The sequence below is a fragment of the Leopardus geoffroyi genome, chromosome D1 (assembly GCF_018350155.1).
Source record: "Leopardus geoffroyi isolate Oge1 chromosome D1, O.geoffroyi_Oge1_pat1.0, whole genome shotgun sequence".
NCBI classification, from domain to species: Eukaryota; Metazoa; Chordata; class Mammalia; order Carnivora; family Felidae; genus Leopardus; species Leopardus geoffroyi.
Window position 1 is genome coordinate 111,503,066 of NC_059329.1, and position 21,967 is coordinate 111,525,032.

Sequence of the window (21,967 nt, forward strand, 5' to 3'; positions counted from 1 at the left end):
CCCTCAGAAATGCTGATGGCTGTGCCCTCTGGGCCTCCCCGGGAAGTTCTCCTCCGTTCTCATCCAGACCCACGGTGGGGTGGGGTACAGGGGGCCCCGGAGCCCCTGAATCCCGCCCCCCCACCTGCTCCTGCTGGCTACCGACCGGGGCGAATCAAGCCGCCTCCCTGGTCGCCAGAGCCCCGCTGCTGCTGGCCTCTTCTGCGCGGTCCCAGTCCAGACGGCTGAGCTGGATGCTCTGGTTGAATCGGGGGGCGGGGGGCTGGCGGAGAGCAGAGTCGGCTCTTGAGGTCCCGTGCTGCCGGGGCCCCTGAATCACCTCCAGCGGGCAGTCGTCGAGGTCGCTCCCCACGCTGACCCGCTGCACCCCGCTGCAGCGCAAGGTCAAGGTTGGGCCTCCGCGGGGATTTGAACCCTGGCCGTCAGGACCCCGGATTCTGCAACCCTGCCACCGAAACACGAGGGTGTTGGCACCCGTGCCCCCTGCCGGAAGCCGGCTCCGTGGGGTCAAGGACGCGGGTGTTTGTGCGAGTTCAGAGCCTGGCGCGTGGAAGGTGCTGGAGAAGCCGTTTGCCGACTGCGGGTGGGTATTGTGGGGTCCATGTTGCCCCTCGTCTAGCTCCTCCTTTCTTGTGCAAGAGCCGAGCTCCCGGATCCCTCGGAGCCGACGGCCCTCCCTTCCGCTTTCTGGCCCCTCCCCTCACTCCCCTGACCGGCTCACCTGTCACCCACTCTTGCCTTTGCCTTCTCCCCAACCCAAAGGACTCCAGGGGCCCCTTGGTTCCGCCATCGTGCTCCCGTGTTCCATGGAGAGTGGTCCGCGGAGACTCTCCTGGGTTTGGGGGAACTGAGGGGCACAGATGGTGGCCTGAAAATCCCAGACGGAGGGTGGCTGCGTGGCCAGGGCCACGCAGGGAGAGGCCAGGACCACGAGCTTCCCTGCCTTCCGACGCAAAGGCTGTTGGATTGGAGGTCCTGAAGGCTTGCTGTGTGGCCCAGGGCAAGTAACTTAAACTCTCTGGGCTCTGAGAGGGGGTCGATGGGACCTATCTTGTCAGGGTGCTGGGGGCAGGCAGGAGAGTCAGCTAGCGCTTTGCACGGAGCCCGGTGCTGGGTGAGGTTCCCCTATTACTCGATGTCATTACTTCACAGGCGTCCCCAAGGGGAACAGACTAGCGAGTGTTCTAAGAAGACTCCAGAGGTCCAGCTCTGGGCCCCTTGTGGCTGCCTGCGCCCTGTGGACCTGGGGGGAGGCCCTTGTTAATGGGATCTGTGGGTGAAATACATAATTTTGGTAGCCACGTTAAGAAAGTAAAAAGAGGGGCGCCTGGGTGGCGCAGTCGGTTAAGCGTCCGACTTCAGCCAGGTCACGATCTCGCGGTCCGTGAGTTCGAGCCCCGCGTCGGGCTCTGGGCTGATGGCTCAGAGCCTGGAGCCTGCTTCCGATTCTGTGTCTCCCTCTCTCTCTGCCCCTCCCCCGTTCATGCTCTGTCTCTCTCTGTCCCAAAAAAAATAAATAAACGTTGAAAAAAAAATTAAAAAAAAAATATTAACAAGATATTTTCCATTCTTCTGCACAGACTTCGTTCTCCAAGGTCCGAGACGGCACATCTCCGTTCAGATGCTAAATCAATAAACGTCCCGCCAAAGCAATAAAGTTACGGTCAACAGAAAACCATTTTACGCGGCTTCGGTTTTTAAATTTACACTGATCAACGTGAAATCCATTAAAAGCCCCCACACCTCGGGGGTCTCACATGCCAGCGTTGAACGGCCGCGTGCGGCCAGGGGACGCGCCGGGTCTAGAAGCATCTGGACCTCCTCCTTTTGCCTGTCCAGTTCCCTCCTGTCTGGCCTGGGTGGCCCCACCTGTTGCAGGATGGAGGTTTGGAGGCATCTGAGGGGTGGTCTCCAGGCTTCGTGGGAGGCGGGCAGGGGGGAGGATGTGTCGCCCTTTGGAGCCCCGTCGCCCTGCTGGAGTGTGACGAGAAGGGCACGGGCCCGAGTGGGGTCTGTGTCCCGGAGCTGGCTGCGTCCCCCCTGGGGTCTCTCCGGGAAGTCGAAGTCTTCGATTTAGCCAGGGACCGCCTCTGGGAGGCTGGTGGCACCAAGACGGGGGCTTACAGACAGACGGCACTTAATAGAAGCTTGGTGCATGGACAGGGCGAGGTGATGGTCTCACCAGATGGGCTTGCCTGGCTCCGCCTTTCCTTTTTCCTGCCACAGGGGTCTGACTGACCTTCCTCCGGGACCTCCCCCGTCCCGGGCTTGCGCATCCCCCCTGTGGGCGACGCGGGCCAGTCCCCGGGGCTTGCCTCTGTCTGGGCTCGCGTTGAACACTATCATCCTGATGGTGCCCCTGGGAAGCTGGTGCTGCACCGCCCCCATTTCGCGGGTGGGAAGACCGAGGCCCAGAATCGCCCAGAGTTGCAGAGGTGGCCTCTGACCCCAGCCAGGCTGGCTCCCACCCTCCTGGGGACTGCTGAGTACTCGTCTCCACTGACGGCCAGAACCCCGGGTCCCGTCCCGGCCCTGGCCTCGGCGTCCCCACCCGTACTTTGAGAGGATCGGACCCTCTAACGGTGACCTTCCCTCCACTTCTGGGTCTCTGAGTCCCTTCCTGTTTTCTGGTTTCGAAGTGATTTTACTTCGGTGACGGGGGCTGAGGGAGCGTGAGATGCGGGGGGCGGGGAGAGGCCCTCCCTGCACACGACTCCCGGAGGCCAGGCCAGGCAGCCTGCCCAGCCGGATCCCGACGCCGGGAGAAGCCGTTCTGCCTCTTGGCACTCAGGCCTCGCAGCTGCCGGGGGCTGGCCGCGCGCGGTCCCCGGGCTGGCGCGGGTGGCCGGGCGGGTGGGTGACGGGGCCCCCCGGCATCCATCACTGCCAGCAGCTCCCGCGGGCCCTGCCAAGTCGTGGGGGAACTGGGCCCAGGTGCCAATGTGCTTGGTAACCGGATTGCTATTTGAAAAATTAAAGCCGTGTCAGGAAACTCTAACCTCCGTGTTCACATCGGGATCCTGGAGCCGGGCCGGTGGCTGCCCGAGCGAAGCCGTTCGGGCAGGGCGGCCAGTGGAAGGCGCCCGGGGACGGAACAGACCACAGCAATCCACCCAGCACCCGGGAGGAGGCAGAAGGGACTAACCGAGAACGGAGAACGCGGGCCGGGCCCGACCCCTCCCTCACCAGCGGCCGAGCCCACGCGGCCCGGGGCCCGGGGCCAGTGCCCGTCCTACCGCACGCCCACCGGGACCGTGCCGGCTGCTGGGGGTGGCCAGGTTCCCAGGTGGCGTCTCCAGAGGGCCCGTGAAAACTTCCTAATTTCTTTTAAAGTCAGAATTTTGAAAGCTAACTTTTGGGTCGCAGAAAACGTTTTAATGGATGTACTGGGTTGAACAGTGTCCCCCTAAAACTCACGTCCACCGGGGCCCCCAGGCTGTGCTGTTACTTGGAAACAGGGCCTTTTGCAGAAGTAATTCGCTACGATGAGGTCATGGGGGACGAGGGTTGGGCCCTGCTCCAATGACTGGTGTCCTTCTAAGAAGGCCCAGCAGAGACTCGGAGGCAGAGACCGAGGGGCACGGCCACAGCCCAGGAGCGCCTGGAGCCCCAGAAGCTTGAAGGGCGCGGCCCTGCCCACGTCTTGATTTCCCACTTCTGGTCTCCAGAGCCGGGAGGGAATGAATTTCTGGTCTCTGTGTTGTGTTATGGCAGCCCCTGGGAATGGAATGCAAAGTAGATTAATTTATCTTCATTGCAACGCACTTGTAAATATAAATTATTAGCAGCGTTAGCATTTGATGGGAGAAGGAACCCTTGAGAGCAAAGGCCCCAAAGGCCCACGAGTCTTAATTCAAGGCGACCGGCCCCGTCCTTCTTCCAGGAACTCAGCTCCCGGCCTGGGGGCCGTGGGGGGGCTCACGCCGGGGGCTTCCTGAGCGAATGGACCCCGATATCCGGGCGGGGTTGAGGCTGGGGGGAGTCGGAGGCTGGAACGGGAGGCCCAGTGGCGTTTTCCATCCCCGTTGGGAGACAGCTGCCCTCCTTCCACCTGTGCGGGTCTGAACGGATGTCCTCCCGCCTCCTGACCGGCTTGGGGTCCCCATCCCTGTAGGTCCTCCTCGCGGTCAGCTCAGCGCTGCGCTGGCCCTGCGTGGAGACCCAGGAGGCCGTCCCCTGCGTCTGCCACCGAGATGGCCTCGTGTGCGGCCTGGAATGTGCCAGCAGGGGGGCAAAGTGCCGTCCGGCCGCCCGTGGCCGCTCGGAGCGGTTCCGGGCTGGGCCACCTCGGCCTCCTGGCACCGCTGTTCGGCCTTCACGGGGTGGAGATGGGGCTACAGGTGCGCCCGGCCTCCGTCACCGCGCCGTGTACATTCGGTCGCCCTGACGCCGCTGGGAGACACGGGGGTGCAGACAGGATTTCAGTTCTCACCTTGCAGGGGAGGGACCCAAGGCGCAGAGCGGCTGCTGGCTGGCCCGTGGGGGGCGCAGCCGGGGCGCGAGTCCCGAGGAGGCCGTTCTGAGGCAACTGGGGAGGAGAGGGTCTTGTCCCCCAGGGACGCCCTCCCCCTCCCAAAGCCACGGGGACGCGGCGCATTCCTGCCTCTAGATGGGGTGTTCTGCACGTGCAGCTTTGAACCCCGAGCTGGGCATTCACCGAGTGGCCGGGCTTCCAGAACTGCTGGGGGCTGTTAGCCTGTTCCTGCAGACCCCTCGGCCACGCCGCGGGGTGCAGGGTGGAGGCAACACCCCTGTCCTCTTCCAACCCCCGACCCCCCCTCCCCAGGCCTGAGCTGTGGCCACGAACCCCCCTCTCTCCCCGCCGGCCTCCGTTCCACTGGGCCCCCGTGGAAGTGGTCTGGGCAGCCACATGCCCTGGTCTAGGTTGTGACCTTGGGCCAGAGGGAGCCGTGAACTTCCTGAGGGCAGAGCCTGGCTCTCCCCAGGCCTCGCTCCTGCCGAGTCTCGGGTCTTTTCCATCCTCAAGGTTGTTGTGGGGGGGAAGAGTGTTTGCTGACCCGGCTGAGACCCGGCTCCCTCTCTCCCTGTGAGTCTGGGCAGCCAGTTCCCCTGAGGCCTCCTCCCTGCGTCTGGAAAGTGGGCGAAGCTGACAGGCAGCTTGGCGATTGAGGGGAGGAGTCCCCCGGGATGGCCTCAGCGGTTTGGGGTGTGGATACTGGAGTCAGGCCGGCGTAGAAAGCCTGACTCCGTCACATCCTTGCTGGTGATGCCCGCCGGCTGCACCTCCCCAGGCCTCTGTTTGCTCTTCTGTACAATGGGGAGAACACGGGCCCCGTGGGATAGGTGACCGCTGGGGACACAGAACATCCATCGTTCAGCACTGCGTGTGCCACACGGGACGTGGTCGTCTTCTTACCGCGACTTTATGACTTCCAGTGAAGAGGGCGATGAATTTTGGGGGGGGCAGTTCTCAAGCTGTACTTTGCATAGGGGAAAAGTCACCCTTTTGATGGCTTAATGTCTTTTTAAAAGTTTATTGAAATGTTTATTTAAAAAAATTGTTTTTTTAACGTTTATTTATTTTTGAGACAGAGACAGAGCATGAACGGGGGACGGGCAGAGAGAGGGAGACACAGAATCCGAAGCAGGCTCTAGGCTCTGAGCTGCCAGCATAGGGCCCGACACGGGGCTCGAACTCACGGACCTCGAGATCGTGACCTGAGTTGAAGTCGGACGTTTAACGGACTGAGCCACCCAGGCGCCCCGTAATGTTTATTTTTGAGAGAGAGAAAGAGAGACCAAGAGCAGGGGAGGAGCGGAGAGAGAGGGAGACACAGAATCCGAAGCAGGCTCCAGGCTCCGAGCCGTCAGCCCAGAGCCCGACGCGGGGCTCGAAGCCACGAACCGTGAGATCACGACCTGAGCCGACGTCGGACGCTCAACCAACTGAGCCCCCCAGGCGCCCCTGATGACTTTCGATAAAGGTATACACCACTACAATCAGGGGATCGGACCGGACCCTTGCCCCCAAAGGTGCAGGCGAGGCCTCTCCCCACCCAGCCCCTGAAGAGCACAGGGCTGTTTTCTGTGTCTGTGTTTTTGCCTTTTCCAGAATTTCATGCAGGTGTAAGTTCACAGCCTTTGCTGTCTGGCTCCTGTCACTTAGCATAATGCATCTGAGTCCTCGTGTCTGTGCTTAGTTCCTCTTACTGCTGAACGTTCCTGAACATTCCTGAACGTTCCTGAACGTTCCTGAACATTCCTGAACATTCCTGAACATTCCAGAATGTTGCCAGGATGCTGAGTCGTATGAACACACGGTAATTTGCTTTTGGACACTTGAGTCGTTTCCAGTTGTGGCTAATACGAATAAGGCAGCTACAAACATCGGGATCCAGGTCTTAGCGGACGTGGGCTCCTTTCTCTCGGGTACGCGCTAGAAGGCGGGATTGCTGGGTTCACACCGAGTGAATGTTCAACTTGATAAGACACTGCCAAACTCTGCCGACGCGTCCACCGCATTTCATTCCCACCAGGAACGTCTGAGAGCCCCACTCCCCCCACATCTTGTCAGCACTTGATGTCGTCCGCTTCAAACTTTAGCCACCTTCCTAAGTATCTCCTGCGATCGAACGATGCTTCCCGCATCGTTCACTTGCGTATGTGATGCCCAGTTTCCTTCTTCGGTGACACTCCCTTAGAAAACTGGGTCGTTTTGTCTTATTGAGTCGTGAGAACTCTTTGTATATGTTGGACCTAAGATATTGATCAGATGTGTATTTTTTCAAATATTTCTCCCAGCCGCTGGCTTGTCTTCTCATTTTGTTAGTGGTGTTGTTTGGGGAGCGGAAGTCTTTCATTTTGATGAGGTCGCATGTGCGATATGTTCTTTTAGGTCCGTGTCTCAGGACGCTTTTAGGAGCTTAGTCCCCTCTGGGAGCTCTTGGTCCCATTCAAAGTCACAGAGAGTTTCTCCTCTGCCTTCTTTTTTTTTTTTTTTTTTTAATTTTTAATTTATTTTTGAGAGACAGAGTGAGCAGGGGAGGGGCAGAGAGACACAGAGAGAGAGAGAGAGAGAGAGAGAGAATCTGAAGCAGGCTCCAGTCCCTGAGCTACCAGCACAGAGCCCGACACGGGGCTTGAACTCACAAGCCGTGAGATCATGACCTGAGCCGAAGTCAGATGCTTACCTGGCCCCTCTCCTCTGTCTTCTTGTCGACATTCCATAATTGTAGGTTTCACGTTTCCGTCTATGGCTTCATTTCTCAGGTGGGGAACCCGAGCTCTAGAGGGATAAGTTATGTGTCGTAATGAGCGGCAGAGCTGAGCACGGAACCAAGCCTTCCCAATTTCCCCCGGCACCGTGTTGCTTTCCCAGGTCTGCTCTCTCCGCGTCGGGCCGTTTCAAATCGCAGTCCCGCGGGGACCTGGGATGATGGCTGGCGCGTGGTTATTTCAGAGTGAGGGGGCTGCCTGCCCTCTGGCGTGTAAGCTCCTCCTGGTCAAGGATTTCTCTCGTTTTGTGTTTTCTCCCCACGAAGCGTGGTCGTGCACGCCCACGGACTTTCGCGGTGTCAGCTGCGCGTGAGAACGAGGCTGTACGCGAGTCTTTTAAACGCGGCCTCGACTCCCCACAATGCTCCTTAAGGTGATGGGTAGACTCCCCAGGCCCCTGATGGATTTGGGAGTCATAGCGACCCCGTGTATGGTCTTTGGCACACAACAGGCACTCAATAAATGTTTGCAGTGTGAATGAATGACCTCGGAGGCATCCACCTAGTGGGTGTCACCAATTACAACAAAACCCGATGCGGGTGCCCGGGGGGCTCAGTCGGTTGAGCGTCCGACTTCGGCTCAGGTCACCATCTCACGGTTCGTGGGTTCAAGCCCCGCATCGGGCTCTTTGCTGAACATCTCAGAGCCTGGAGCCTGCTTCGGATGCTGCGTCTCCCTCTCTCTCTGCCCTCCCCTGTTCATGCTCATGCTCTGTCTCTCTCTCAAAAATAAAAATAAACATTAAAAAAAATTACAAAACCCAGGGGACCATGGAAAGCAGGGTTGAGGCTGAGTGGGGCCATTTGAGAGTTGAATGACGTGATTTTTTGGGTCCCCCAGGATCTTGGGTCGGGAGCTCGAGGGGAGATGAAGAGAGGCCGTTGGGGCTGCTCACAAAATGCCCGGTCAGGCGACCAAGCTCGTGCTGCAGGGAAAATCACCCAGGGGTCATTTGGGGTCCAGGACGAGCGGGGGCTGGCTGTCCCAGGGCCCTTGCCGATGCTGCCCGTAACTGAGAGGGTTTCGTTGTGAACGAAGATAGGATGGCCCTAGTACAGGGCCTGGTGTGGCCCGAAACTCTGTCTGTTGCAGGCTCTCGGGGGCGACAAGGGGCCGCCAGGCAGCCTGTGTGCAGGCTCTTCCTTCTGGGGGACAGGGGCGGGCGGGGCAGGAGCACAGGGGAGGCTCTTGGCGTCCCTCAGCGGCAGGCGGTCCTGCTGAGACCTTGGGTCTGGAGCTCCTGGCGGGCTCTTCGCAGAAAAAGCCAGTTTATCGGCCTGTTTTGTTTTCCAGGGTCAGGATCCCGCGAAGCACCAGAGTCGGGGCTTCTGGATTTGGGCTGGGACATTCCTTGTGCACGTTCTTGACCCTTCCCTCTCCGACCCGAACGTTTTCCGTGACCGGCAGGTGCTAAAGCCAGAGGTGTTCCGGTGGGGAAGTGCGGCCACCCAGCTCCCGAGGGGGGAGAGACCATGCTCCTTAGCTGGGAGGCCAGGAAGGCTCGGGTGGCCGTGGTGGGGGAGGGCGCCCCGACCTGGCGGAGGAGAGGCCGGGGTCCTGTTGGTTTCCCCGTGAACTTCGGGCCAGCAGATAGGCAAGAGAGAGGCTCAGGCTGCTTTATTCCTGCTCTGGGATCTTGCTTTGGGTCCAGCGGCCATGTGTCCCTTCCCTGGCACCTGGGGGACAGGCAGGAGGCTGTGCCATCGGCCGGGCCAACCGCTGGGGGCCTGGAGGGCTTGGGGGACCCCTGGTGGCACAGGAGCCCCGCAAAGGAGAAGAGAAGGGGACCCACCCTTGTCACGGGCCGTCCGTGCGTCGGGCTCTCCGTCGTGGGCGTCTCGCCAAATCCTCGAGTTCGAGGTTCCTGGGCTGTGGCACCGCCGATGGTTTGGGTGGATCAGGTGCCGTGTCTGCGAGGGTGTGAGCAGCACCCGACGCCTCTACCCGCTGGAAGCCGGTTACCAACCCCCGACGCAACGCGACAGCCAAGAACGTGTGCAGACGTCACCGGGTGCCCCTCGATGGGCGAGATCACCCCCACTGTAGAGAGGGGGGAACGGAGGCCCAAGAGAGACCGGCGACCCCCTCAGGGTTTCCCGAGCGGGCCCCGGGGAGCGTCAAATCCGCACCCAGAGTGCGAGGGCAGGCCCCTCGGGAAGGGGCAGGAGGGTGAGCTTGACCCTGGCCTGCAGGGAAGGGAAGGGCCCAGAAGAACAGGGGGAGTGCTCAGGTGTCTCTCGTTGTACCACAAGTTTCCAGAAGAGTCGAGGGCTTACAGCAGCAGCCAACACTGGCAGTGTCTGTGGACCAGGAATCGGGAGCGGCTTAGCTGGTGGCCAGGGGTCTCTCCGGAGGCCGCAGCTGGGGGCCGGCCAGAGGCTGTGCTCCCAAGCAGCTCTCTGCATTTGGGGGGCTGGCGGTGGGAGGAACTCAGTTCCCCACCGCACCGACCCCTCCCCGGGGCCACGGGCGGCCGGCCTCCCCTCGGTGAGCCACCCCAGCTCGGAAATCCCACGCCAGAGTTTCCATAGTTCCCTGGGAGTTCCCAGGGCGGTCCTGTTTAGAGTGGGAGGGGGCCGCACAGGGCGCCCGCGAGCACAGGAGCCGAGGGCTGTCGGGGGGCCGTCCGGGGAACTGGCTGCACCAAGCGGGGGGAGGCCCCCAGGTGGGGGGGGCAGCTGAGCGAGGGGGGTGTGCCTGGGAGGGGGGAGAGCAGCCCGGTTCGTGCGGGTCACATTGCCTAGGAGGGGTGAGGCACAGAACGGCCAGACGGTGGGGGGACCTGGACAGCTGCGCAGGGGTTTGTGCTCTGTCCCGTGGGACAGAGTGGCCCGCAGACCTCGCCCCCCTCCGGCCTCACCGACTGTGGACGTGGCACCACCGGCAGCTAGCTGTGGGGTCTCGGTGGGGGGGGGGGTGGCTTCGTGTCTCTGACCCTCAGTTTTCTCTCCTGCAGAACGTCGGGGTTGCAAGGGTTGTGTGAAGGAAGAAGGACGAGATGTACTTGGTGGTTGTTCCAAAAGCGGAGGCAGTACGGGCTGCTCTGGGCCGCGTGTGGCGCCTCTGGACCGGCCCATCGAGGGCCTGGGGGCCGGGGCCCAGCCCAGCCAGCGGTCTCGCTGTGGTCTGGCAGGTGCCGAGTGGATGGGGAAGTGCTCCTTCCGGCCCCGCGGCCTCCTCTGCTGGCCCCTGTCCAGTATGTCCTCCCAGTAGGTGGCTGGGCCTCCCCACTGCCCGCCTGCAGCTGATGCCCCCGTCTTCCCGCTACCTTTGGGGGTGCAGCGGTGCCCAGACGCCCGCAGCCCCCGTGGCCTTCCGATGCCTTCCCTGGTCCCAGTGCCCCGACGGACTGGGGACTTCGGGGGCTCTGGGGCCGACCCGCGTTCGGGGAGAGCGGCCCAGGGCCGTGTGGGACCCCAGATGTTTGCTCAACAGGAAGGGTCACGGGAGAGACGGCTCCCCTTGCCAGGGTTATCTTAATCCCCGCTTTCCTTTGCTTCTCTTCCTAGGGCCCCTTCTGCTCCTGAAACAAAGCTCAGGGTAAATACTAAAAAACAGAAAACAAAGAGGTTTTAGGAGTGGGAAGCATCGCTGGCCTCGTAACCTCTCCCATGTGACCGAAGGGGTTCCTTCCTGATGGAGGGGAAGCCGTCCTTTGGGCCTTAGGCATCGAGGCTTAGCCGGGGCGCCCCCATCGTCCCCCACCCGCGGCCACGGAGAAGCACCGATTCACTTGAAACGTTAGACCCATCACCCGGGCTTAGCCTAACCCCTGTGTAATTTCAGATGATCTGGGTGAGGAATGTCAGAAACGAGGTGGGGGCTCGGTCGGGGCCGGGGGGGAGCGGAAGTCCTCTCGGCAGGCGTCCTCCCCAGTGATGGCCGGATTTCCCACCCACTGTGGTGACTTTCGTCTCACGAAGGGTTTTGTGCGCCCCCGCACTTAAGCGCGGCCTTCCCGCGGCATCGCCACGCTCCCACGTGCATTCTGGGAAAGGGGCCGGCCCTCGAGGTCTGCGATGTCTTCTCCGCACCCACTGGTGTCCAAGCCCACAGGCTGGGGGACCCAGAGAGGGGTTTGCTCCCAGGGCGGTGACTCCGCTCAGTTGGCAGAGATGCTCTCGGGTCAGTAGTGCTGAAGGAGCTGGGAGGCTGGGTCAGGCTCCGTCAAGGTCACGCAGGGGCAGAAGGGACATTTGTGGAGACGGATTTGGGAGGAAACTTGAGGCAACGTGAACATCATCTTCGGACAAGCTGGCGGAGCTTGGAGACCCCGCTCGTGGGTTCAGATTCACTTCTCTGCGCTCTCGTGCGTTACAGAGACCTCCCTGCCCCCCGGGGGTAAGTGCAAGGCCATCTGCTGAGCCTCGAGCTTTGTCTGCCCTGGGCCGGGAAAGCGCGTGTCAAAAGCCTTGGCGCTGTGCGTCTGCAAGAGATCACTAAGGTGCCACAGGGACTGATTTTGGAGGAGGACAGTTCAGGGAGCAGGTGACTCTGCAAACAAGGGGTCCACGAATAACGAGCGTGGACTGTGCCTCAGCCTTGAAGACGGAGCCCTGGATGGGGAGGTCCTCGGGGGGCCTCTCTCGGAAGGCGGAATTAAAGCCGAAACCTGAAAGTCAAGGAGGAGACAGCCCCGGAACGCTGTATAAAGGTCAGCACGGCGTCTTTTACCGTGTTTATTTTTTTCTCATTTGATTCTCTCCTCTCCCGCTTTGCACCTCAGATGTTCAGTCTCTGTTCTTTGAGTGGGGACCCCAGAGGCTGTGACCGGGCGTCGTAAATTTTTACATGCCTAAGTCAAGCGGTGTTTTACGTTCCTTCCAAGGATGCGAGGCCCTAGAACATGTCCCCTCTTCTCTGACTGATAAGCCGTCTGTCATACGTTTGACTTCTCATTTTAACCTCCCCAAGTTGGACCTGATTTTTCTTGTTTTCTGCAGTTTTCTTGTTTATATTTCCCCCAGTTTCCCCCACGTGTTTTGCCTGTAGTTTAAAAAAAAATTTTTGTTAATGTTTATTTATTTTTGAAGGAGAGAGGGACAGAGTGTGAGTGGGGGGGGGGGAGGGGCAGAGAGAGAGGGAGACCCAGAATCCAAAGCGGGCTCCAGGCTCCCAGCTGTCAGCACAGAGCCCCACGCGGGGCTCGAACCCACAAACCGCGAGATCATGACCCGAGCCGAAGTCGGATGCTCAACCGACGGGAGCCCCCCAGGCGCCCCTCAATGTATACTTTTAGGTGGCTGATTTACTCCAACACCCAGAACATGTGGACGTGTGCTTTCTGCTTCCCCATTGCTGTTGAGAGGCCAGTGGAGGGTCCCCCTGTGCCCCGGACCTCAGCTCCGCCTCGCCTCTCCGGCTGCTTCTAAGACCCTCTCTCCTGCGACAGTCCTTGACGTTCCGTAATTGCAGATCTGGATCCTGGCAAGCACGAGCCACACTAACGGCCGAAGCCGCTCCCAGTCGTCCTGGGCTTAGGGCGTCGCCCGACAAACCTCCGCAAACCCCAGCGCCTGTCTTGCCTTTCGCAGCGTAGGGGACACCCCACTAGGTGACCTCTGGTCACGGCGGTGACGGCCACTCCCGCCCTCGCTCCTGCTGCGCTGCCCAGCCCCGGGGGCCTCTCCGTGTGGCCCTGCGAGGCAACTAGCTAATAGGTTCTTCTTTCAAGGCGGGTCGTACCTGGTTAAAAAGCAAAATCCAGGTACATTTTAGGCCACTTGTGTGACCTTGGACTCGGGATGTCTGGGTCTGTGCACCGATGTGTTTCATAAGTTGTCAAGACCGCTGGGCCCCTCTCCGCTCACATACTGGCCTTTGCCCTATTCTGTCCCCGCGACTGGACCGCTGTGGCCGTGAGTCGCGCGTCACGGGGCCGACCCGGCGCAGCAGAGGAAGCCAGGGGGCAGGGGGAAGCAGGGGGGTTAGAAGAACTTGAACTGCGTTTGCCGACGGGTGCCAGCACGAGTCTCCGGAGCGGGCCGGGGGCCGGGGGCCGGCCCGGGCTAGCCTGAGCCATCCTGCCCCTGGAATCTGATCACCGGCACCCGCTGGTGAGCATGGAGACTCCAGGAGGCACGAGGACACGAGCCCGTGGGGTGGCTGTGGGCGGTTCTCCCGTGACCCTCCTTTGGTGGCACCTTCCCGTGGCTCAGTCCAACTCTGGGAGCCCACGGTGTCCTCTCGCCTGTGGCTCTCTGGCCCGTGCCGAGGGCCTCACAAGCGTCTCCCCGTCCCCGGTCCCCATCCTCTGCTTCCCTTTTAAATTTACAAATAGAGGGGCGCCTGGGTGGCGCAGTCGGTTAAGCGTCCGACTTCAGCCAGGTCACGATCTCGCGGTCCGTGAGTTCGAGCCCCGCGTCGGGCTCTGGGCTGATGGCTCAGAGCCTGGAGCCTGTTTCCGATTCTGTGTCTCCCTCTCTCTCTGCCCCTCCCCCGTTCATGCTCTGTCTCTCTCTGTCCCCCCCCCCCAAAAAAAATAAATAAATTTACAAATAGATAAGAGAAAGAGAACCGAGGCCCAGGGGCGCTTGGGAAACGGCTGCCATCTTTCTCCCCGCCCTACTCACTATACTTCCTTTATGTTAAAAAAAAAAAAATAATAATACTTGGGTCATCTCTCTCTTTTTTTTTCTTTTTTCATTTCTGGGAAAATCTTTATTTTGTGTATTTCTCAAGCATCTTGATATTCCCTGCCTCAGACGCACAGAGGATCCCTTCCTTCCAGTTTCCCCTCAGAATTCCCGCTGTTTTTCTTTTGCGAAGGCCTCGGGGCGGCCAAGCACCCCCCACCCCCCTCCCCGGCCTCTCCCCCTGCCTCCCTGTGAAGAAGAAAGGGCTGACTGAGGTCTTTAGGCAAAGCAGATACATCCCCACAGAGCCTTCAAAGGTGCCCCCCCAAAGCTGCCAAACGGTGAACTCTTTCCAAGAGCGTTGGCCGGGGCCTGTGAAAGATGTCTGGGTTCGTTGATAAAAAAAAAAAGGTATTGTTTTTAGCGCTGTCGTCGGTATTAACGAATGCCATCAGACGATACCAAGTATTTGCAAGGGGCTCCGGGTCCCTGCGACCTACTCGAGGCTGCGAAAAATGGAGTGATGTTGGGGGGGGACCAGAGGCCCCCTGCCGGAATGGGCCTTGCCGAAGAGGCGGGTGGGATGCCTCTCCCTCCCACCCCGCAAAGAGTTAAGCAGAAATGGTTAATATTCCTCCCTTGGGCCCCCACGTCCCGTATTCTAATGTATGAACTCGCATTCAGACGTGAGCCAGCCGCATATGCTTCCCGGCCGGCCTCGGCGACATCTCGCCCCCTCGCACGGCGCGCGGGGTCTCCGCCGAGCCCTTCGTAAAAGCACGATTTTGTGACCATGTAACTCTCACCTGGGCGGCACGCACGCCCAGACGCGTGGCCCCCCGCGTTCCGAGCGGGGTCCGCTTTGCCCCTTCCCGTCCGAGGGCTCGGCTCGAGGTGAGAAAGAGGGGGCAGGGTTATTAAGGATTCTGACAAGGTAGGCTGAATAAATTGTGTTTCCTTTGTGAGCCTTAATCCGGTGTTGTATTGGCTTCTCGGACATGGCTAATTTATTTGGAATTTCATTCTGTTCCTGACAGCGTCCTTGACTAGCTGTTTGATCACCTCGAGCAAAGTTACAGCCAGCTTTCAGATGTTGGAAGGGCGGTGGGGTATAACTCAGCTCAAGTGCGTTCTCCCCGGGCCCGGCTTCCTGCCTGCAGCCGGGACGTTTCAAACGGCCGGGGGCCATCCCTGGTTCGGGAGACAAGGCGGCCGGCGCGGGGGTCCCCCCCCACCACCCCGCGCCCCTCCAGGGAGGAGGCAGCTTTGGCCACTCGCCCCCTCCCCCCACTCGTCCCTCTGGTTGGGATTCGAATCTGCTTTTGTGGTGCAGGAAGAAAGAAAATCAATTTCCGCCCGTCTGTGAGTTCGGAACGGTGCGTTTCAAGGGAAACCCGGTTTCGAAATGCGTGTTCTGTTGGCTTGAGGGGTTTGAGACGCAGTCTTCCAGGGGCGGGGCGGGGGGGGGGGAGAGGTAAACCGGCCTCAATCCGTCCCAGGGTGCTCGCGCCCGCTGCGCACCGGTCCTCGCGTCTCCCCCGCCTCGTGTCTGTCGTGCAGAAGTGGTTGACGCTCATTCTCTCCTAACTCACGTATTTCCGCGGGGTTCGCACATTTCCTTTTGGTGAGCGCAAGCGTGTCTTGCTTGGATACAAAGGAAAAATGGTGATCTTGATCGGTAAGCCGTCAACACCTCCGAGTGCCTCACTCTCGGCACAGTTGTGGCTGCTGGTTTTATACTTTGGGCGGAAGCCGGTCTCATGGACACAGGGGCCTCCTTCCCTTTGGGCTCTTGGCCCCGGTACATGGGACACCTTCCTGCTGAGCGCCTTCTAGGTGCCAGGACGGGGGGGATCTGGTGGGAGCTCGCGGGCTAGACGCATGTCAGAGATTTCAGAGGATTTCAGCGCCGTGGTCAAAGTGGAAAACAGAATCAACCAACCGACCAAAACCAGTGTGATATGCCGGATGGACCTCGGGTGGAGAGGGGCCAGCGTCACTGACCAGCTCTTCCCCTGGAGTCCCTGAAGTCCGCTGGCCGCCTGCCGCCTTTGAGCAGTGATGTACTTCCCCGGCAAAGCAGGCTTACCCCCGGCCTTACCCGCAGACACGGGGAAGGGGCTATTGCCCCCTTTTATGGAGGAGGCAGTTGAGGCCCGGGGCATCGCAGGACGCCCCGATGAGAGCCGCCAACTGAAATGGGGCCCCCGGGGCTGGTTCCGGTGCTGTCACTCGCAGTGCGAGCTGGTCTGGGTGGGGGGGCGGGGGCGGACTGGGCCACACCTCCATCCCAGACCCCCCCGGGCTGGGGTGGCCCCTGCTCAGCTCTGTGCGTCGTGGGAAACTCTGACTCCCTTTAAGGGGGACACTCGTCATCTTTGTCACGGGTTGTGTTCAGGGGGAGGGCAGGAGGGAAGGGGGAAGCCGGGAAGATGTCCCAAGTTCACAGCGATCTGGAGCGGAATTCTGGGGCCTGTTTTGACCTTTGGGCTTGTCCTGATCTGCAGGGGAGCTGGGCGTTCGTTCCCCCCTGCCCCCAGTCGGTCCTGGGTCGCGGTGCTGGGCAGCCCCCACAGCATGTTCCCTGGAGGAGTAAAGAGCTACTGAAGCTAGGGGTCGGGGGCACAGAGGTGGGTAAAAGGTCCCAGAGACCAGGGTGCAGCCCCGACCGTGCCCCAAGCCCATCACCTCTGCTAGTTGTAAGATGAGTAGAGTGGGGAGCACGCGGTGCCCACCCCACGGGACACGGTGGGAACTGCGTGACATCAGAGCTGGCCTGTCTGATGCACTTTCTCGTCGCCGAAATATTTTCTCCTTCTGGGTGACGGCCACCTTATCCACTAGGGTCTGCTGCACCTGCTGTGTGTCACGTACACCCTTCTTGGGAGAAGTCAGCGGGGGGCACAGCCGTGACACTGTCCGGGGGCTGGGGACATTCACTTCCTCTCCCGAAGGGCGTGCTGACCTTGGCCTCGCGGACTCTGGGGCCCGGGGGCATCTGAGCAGGATCTGGGAGGCCTCCGTGATCCCAGAGCTTCTGGGTGTGTGGATGCCACGTGACCGGGACGCTGTTGACTCTGCGGGTCCCATGGTGTGCTTGGCAAACACAGGGATTTACCCAAGGCCACCCTGTCCCCACCTGCCAGGTCGGGAGCTGGCGTGCGCTCGGTGCCTTGGGTTCGCCCAGAACACCCACCTGGAGACGCTGACCGCTCAGGTGAGCAAAATGCCTGCTCAGGAACCAGTTCCTTCTCCCTCCCCTCGTTCATGGCTGCTTCCCCCTGGGACCTCGCTCCAGATGCAGACGGGTGTGTCCAGGCAGGTGGCTCCTGAACACCCCTGAGGACTTTCTGCAACATTCTGGAAGCCCTTGCCAAGTGGCCACGTCTTCCAGAATGCCCTGTGTGCTTCCTGCCTCCACGCTGGGCTCCTGCTAAGTTCTCACGTAGGTTTGAAGCCACGTCCGTACCTCTGCGACAGTTGGGGTCAGCAAATGTGCTGGGTCACCTGGCCAGGTCCGCTGGTGGCCGCTCGCTCTGTGGACAGAGGCAGAGAAAGTCATTTCCCACCCAGAGAGCAAAGTAGGGCACGGTGCCCTTTCACTGGGGCTGATACCTGAGCCAGTGGGGGGTGAGCGCTGAGCGAGGGCGCCGGTGGGGCTCATCCTGGGACTGGCCCGTGGTGAGCACGGGACACACGTTCGCTTGGCTTCTCATTGAGGAAAACCACAGGTGAGGGCTGCCTCCCTACCCCACTGCCCATCTTAGGCTGCGCTCCTTGTCAGAGCCTTTGCATTTACTCCTTAGAACCTTCTGGGAGGGCTGGAAGGAGCACATTCTTATTTTGCAGATAGAGAAGAAATTCAGGAAGGGGCGTCAGGTGGCCGGCAGTCCCGGGGGCCCCCGAGCCTTCTCCCTGACCAGGAACCTGCGGGGGGACTGCACGCTTTCCGGGGTGAGTACGCGCTGGGCCCCCCAGGACGCGCTCTCAGAGACCTCGGCTCCTGCCGCCGGGCCCTCTGAGCTCCAGGTGGGGCCCCGTTGCCTTATGAGACCATAGGGTCTGAGGAGGTGCCCACACTGTCTCTTCCCCCAGGCAGAGCTTGGCTGGGGAAGGTCCGAGGTGGGGGGTGGGCAGGGTGTGCAGAGGTGCGGGGCTGTGGGTGCCTGGGTGCGTGCACATCTGGGCTTGTGTGTGTGTGGCAGGCAGATAACGGCAGGTGGAGGCTGTCCCTTCGGTGATGGTGTGGGGACATTTCTCGGGGCATCCTCTCTGGCGGCGGGAGGGCCGTTGGGGATCTGGAGCCCGGGCACCCAGCAGCGTGCTGGTCCCCTGACCCGCACTCACCGCTCCCTTCGGGTCAGGCCCCAGCCACCTGCCTCACTTTCCCTCCAGGGGTCGGTGCCCAGACAGGCTGAGGCTCCAGGTCAGCCGCGAGCCCGCGGTGGGACCCGCTAGATCAAGGCCGAGGGTCACGGTGAGGGTGAGAAGGGGTGGAGGTGGGAGGGGGAGGGGCAGCTCGGCCAGGGCCTCCGCAGGGGGAGCGGGGAGCGAGCAGGTCTGTCCCGCCGCCGCACGCAGGTGGCAGCGCGCGGGTGCGCCGACCCCCACGGACCCCCTCGCGGGCGGAGGGGGGGGAAGGGGGGGTCCTCTCGCGTCCCCTCCGCTTCCCCGCGTCCCCTTCCCCGCGCCACGCCCCCCCCTGCCGCCGAGCGATAGCTAATTGGGCAGAGAAAGGGCCCGATTGTCTGCGCGCCGGAAGCGCGGGCGTGGGCGGCTGGAAGCGCCGAGAAGGTGGCCGGCCTCGCCCGGCAGCTGCCGCCGGAGCCGCCCGGGGGTGACGTCAGCGCTGGCGAGCGGGGAGCCCGGCGGAGAGGGGGGCGCTCGCGGCCTCGCCACAATGCGACCATTGTGGGCCCTTGAATGCGGCCGGGCCTCTTGACCGGGGAGGCCGCGAGCCTCGCGCTCTGGCCTGTCACTCGCCGCCGGGGAGGCCCGGGCTCCGATCCGGGGGAGCAGGCCCCTCCCCCCCGGCACAGCCCGCACCCCAGTGGGGGCCCCCACCCTCGGCATGGCCTCCTGGTGGGAGGGAAGCACCGGCCCTGACCCGCTCCTGGTCCTGCTGGTCATTGTCCTGTTAGCCCGCTTCATTCTCTGGTCCTGCCTCGGGACCTACATAGACTATAAGTTGGCCCGGCGGCACCCCCAGAAGCCCAAGGAGGACTAGGGCCTCTGCCGGCGGCTGGGGACTCTGAGCGTCACCCTCCCCCCCCCCCCCCAGGAGGGCACTGCCCCAGAGGCGTCCTCTCCTGAGCCGAGGGCGCGCGGGGAGGGCCAGGCCACCGACCCCCGGCTCCTACCCGCAGGGCAGAGATGGACCGTGGCGCCCCACCCACTGGCCCTGAGCTGTCCTGGTCACCAGCCCGTCCCATGTCGGGACAGAGGGGCCACCACGGCCTGTCTGTCCGTCCGTCAGGGTCTGGGGTCCGCAGCTGGAGGGAGCGATCGTGGGGGGCTCGGTCCGCTCTGCCTCCACGTCTTTGTAAGTATGTTTGCGGGAGGAGGTGGGGATGAGCCACAGGGGCTGGGGTGGGCGCCGAGGGGACAGATGTGGCCACGTCACGAGCCAGCCCTGCCACCCAAAGCTGCCTTGCCCCTCGGCTTCCTCCTGCCCCCCGGAGGGATAATAGTAAGTTCAGACGGCTGCCTTGGTTTCCCCAGAGCAGACCCCCAGAGGGTCTCAGGACAGGCTCGACACCTGAGTTCGAGTCCAGCTCTGGTTGGCCGCGGGGAAGGAAATCTCTGTCTCTAAAATGGGCGCAATAATCCCTCCCTCCTCAGAAGGGTACGAGGAGGGTTGGACGAGGGGTAGGGTGGCAGCCCCCCCAGCCTGCACCCTGCTGGACTCGGAGGACGGCGCAGGAGAGAAAGCAGGGACCCAGTGAGAGCCTCTCTTCCTCGCTGCTTGGAAGCGTGTGGCTGAGACGCGCCTCAGAAGGCGGGCAGGCGGGAGGGTTGACTCGGGCCCCAGGAGCCGCGCCTGCCCGTCACACCCCGCCTGGGAGCGCCACCCGGTGGCTCTGAGGTTCTCGACCTGGTGGCTCCTTCTAATCACCCTGCGGATTTTAGCCAACACGATGGCCGGGCTCCCCAGACGGAGAAGCAGGGGCAGGGACAAGATGTCCTTGGGAGGCTGGCGCCTGGTTGCACAGGACCGGGGACACCTGTCAGAGCAGAGTCTTAGGGAGCTGGTGTTGCTGACCTGGGCCAGCAGACTCGGGAAGGCCCGGCCCGGCGCCACCCGTCTTGCCTTGCGGCGTCCCCGCAGAGGGACCGCAGGCCCGAGCCGGGGGTGCGGCGGGACCTGATGAACTCACCGACACCGAGGAGATCTTGTTTTGCTCCCGAAGGACCTGCCGTGCTCCAGGCAACCTCGGGGCCCGGGGAGCCGGTTGGCGGAAGCGGGGACCTTCTGGGGGCGGGGCTGACCCACACGAGAGATTTTGATGGGGGGGGGGGTGTCTGGGGGCGGATGGCCGATGAGGCTCTTTTCTTCCGGATGACGGTCCAGAGAGTCTGCGCGGTGGTGTTGGTGGTGGTGGGAGGGGCTTGGTGTGCGTGGATTCATCAGGGGCTGGAGGGCGGCTGTCCTGGGGGGTTGTGGGAGCCACAGAACTCACGCCCCCACCGCGTCCAGAACCTGATGGTAGGGGTCAGGGGAGGAGGTGTTCTCGTTGCCCTGAAGGAAAACGGCGTTCAATGCCCTTTTAAAATCACGCGTGATTTTACTGGTCTCTTTGAGAAGAACCACGTGTGTTCTCAGGATCGGGTATCAAAGGAGGGCGGGTGGCCATTCATTCCGGTTCCCTTGGGACGGACCCAGGTTTAAAACGGGACGTTCCCCGTCCCGGGAGACCCCTCTACCTCCTGCATAGCAGGCCCCGCCCCCACCCGAGGGAGGAAAAGTCCCAGCACACAGCGTGTTAATGGGTCTCCAGTCGCGGACCTGCGAGTAATCTGCGTGCAGCCTGCGTGTGCACACGGGTGCGTGTGATGGCGCTTCGGCCCATACTTGCGGTGCGCCGTTTGGTCCAGCGAGCCAGGATGCTGGGGCTCTCACCGCCGCCCCTGCTGTTGGGGTGGTCTGGCAGAGGGGACAGAAGCGGGAGGCTCCTGCCAACGTGGGACCGTGCAAGAAAACCAGATTCTGCCAGGGCTGTTTGAGCCCCTTTGGAGTTACACTGGTCGGTACCTTTCTTCCCCCTGCCGCCGAAGCCAGTTTGCGTTGTGTCCTGATTCACAACGGATACGTTCTGCTGGGCGCGGGTCTCTGCAGCGATGCACCAGGCCAGCCATCTACAGCCTTATGATGCCTGCCCGGCTCAGAACAGGCACTCGAGCCACGGCGACTGAGTGAATTACAGGATGTACCCCGGCCTGATATCATGCAGCAACCACATCTAGCTGCAAGTGACAGACGAGTAAACAGTGACTTAAACAAGAGAAGCCTTTTGTTCCCCCTTCATGTTCTTTTTCTCGTGTAGCAAGAGGTCTGGCACTTGGGATTCCCAGACTGGGGTATGGCAGCCCTATGATATTATCACGGGCTCAGATCCTTCCATATTTCTGCTCTGGCATTCTTCACATGCAGCTTCGGTCTTCATGGTCACAAAAAGGCTGCTGCTACTCCAGGCATCCTGAGTGACGTTCCAGGCAGGAAGAGAAAAAAGGGTGATAGAGAGGGGGAGGCAATTCTCTGACACCTAAAACCCTTAGGTTTATATCTCATAAACCAGAGTCATGTCACATGACACCCCTACATGCAGGGGCGGCTGAGAAATGGAGTTTGTCAGTGGGGCTCATTGCCACCCTAGATCATGTGAGGATTCTATTATAGAGGAAGGCTACATAGGGGCTTCTGGGTGGCTCAGTTGGTTAAGCCTCCGACTTCGGCTCAGGTCATGATCTCACGGTTTGTGAGTTCGAGCCCTGCGCCGGGCTCTGGGCTGACAGCTCAGAGCCTGGAGCCTGCTTCAGATTCTGTGTCTCCCTCTCTCTCTGTCCCTCCCCTGCTCATGCTCTGTCTCTCTCTGTCTCAAAAATAAATAAAACATTAAAAATATTAAATAAAGGAAGGCTACGTGGATATTAGACGC

The 21,967-nt window shown here is 61.3% G+C and overlaps 1 protein-coding gene across 2 annotated transcripts; it reads left to right on the plus strand.

The window, feature by feature from the left end:
- The first annotated feature begins 14,300 nt into the window (after positions 1–14,300).
- Positions 14,301–21,317, plus strand: SMIM38 (small integral membrane protein 38). 2 transcript variants are annotated; one of them, XR_006714333.1, is made up of 3 exons: positions 14,301–17,256; positions 17,661–17,765; positions 18,207–18,883. XR_006714333.1 is itself a non-coding variant. In XM_045486217.1 (3 exons), exon 3 carries the CDS (start codon positions 18,883–18,885, stop codon positions 19,036–19,038), a length of 156 nt encoding a protein of 51 aa, XP_045342173.1. In that variant the 5' UTR covers positions 14,301–17,028; positions 17,661–17,765; positions 18,207–18,882; the 3' UTR covers positions 19,039–21,317. The 2 variants fall into 2 exon arrangements, 1 of the variants encoding a protein (XP_045342173.1); XM_045486217.1 differs by having other exon boundaries at positions 14,301–17,028; positions 18,207–21,317.
- Positions 21,318–21,967: the final 650 nt, after the last annotated feature.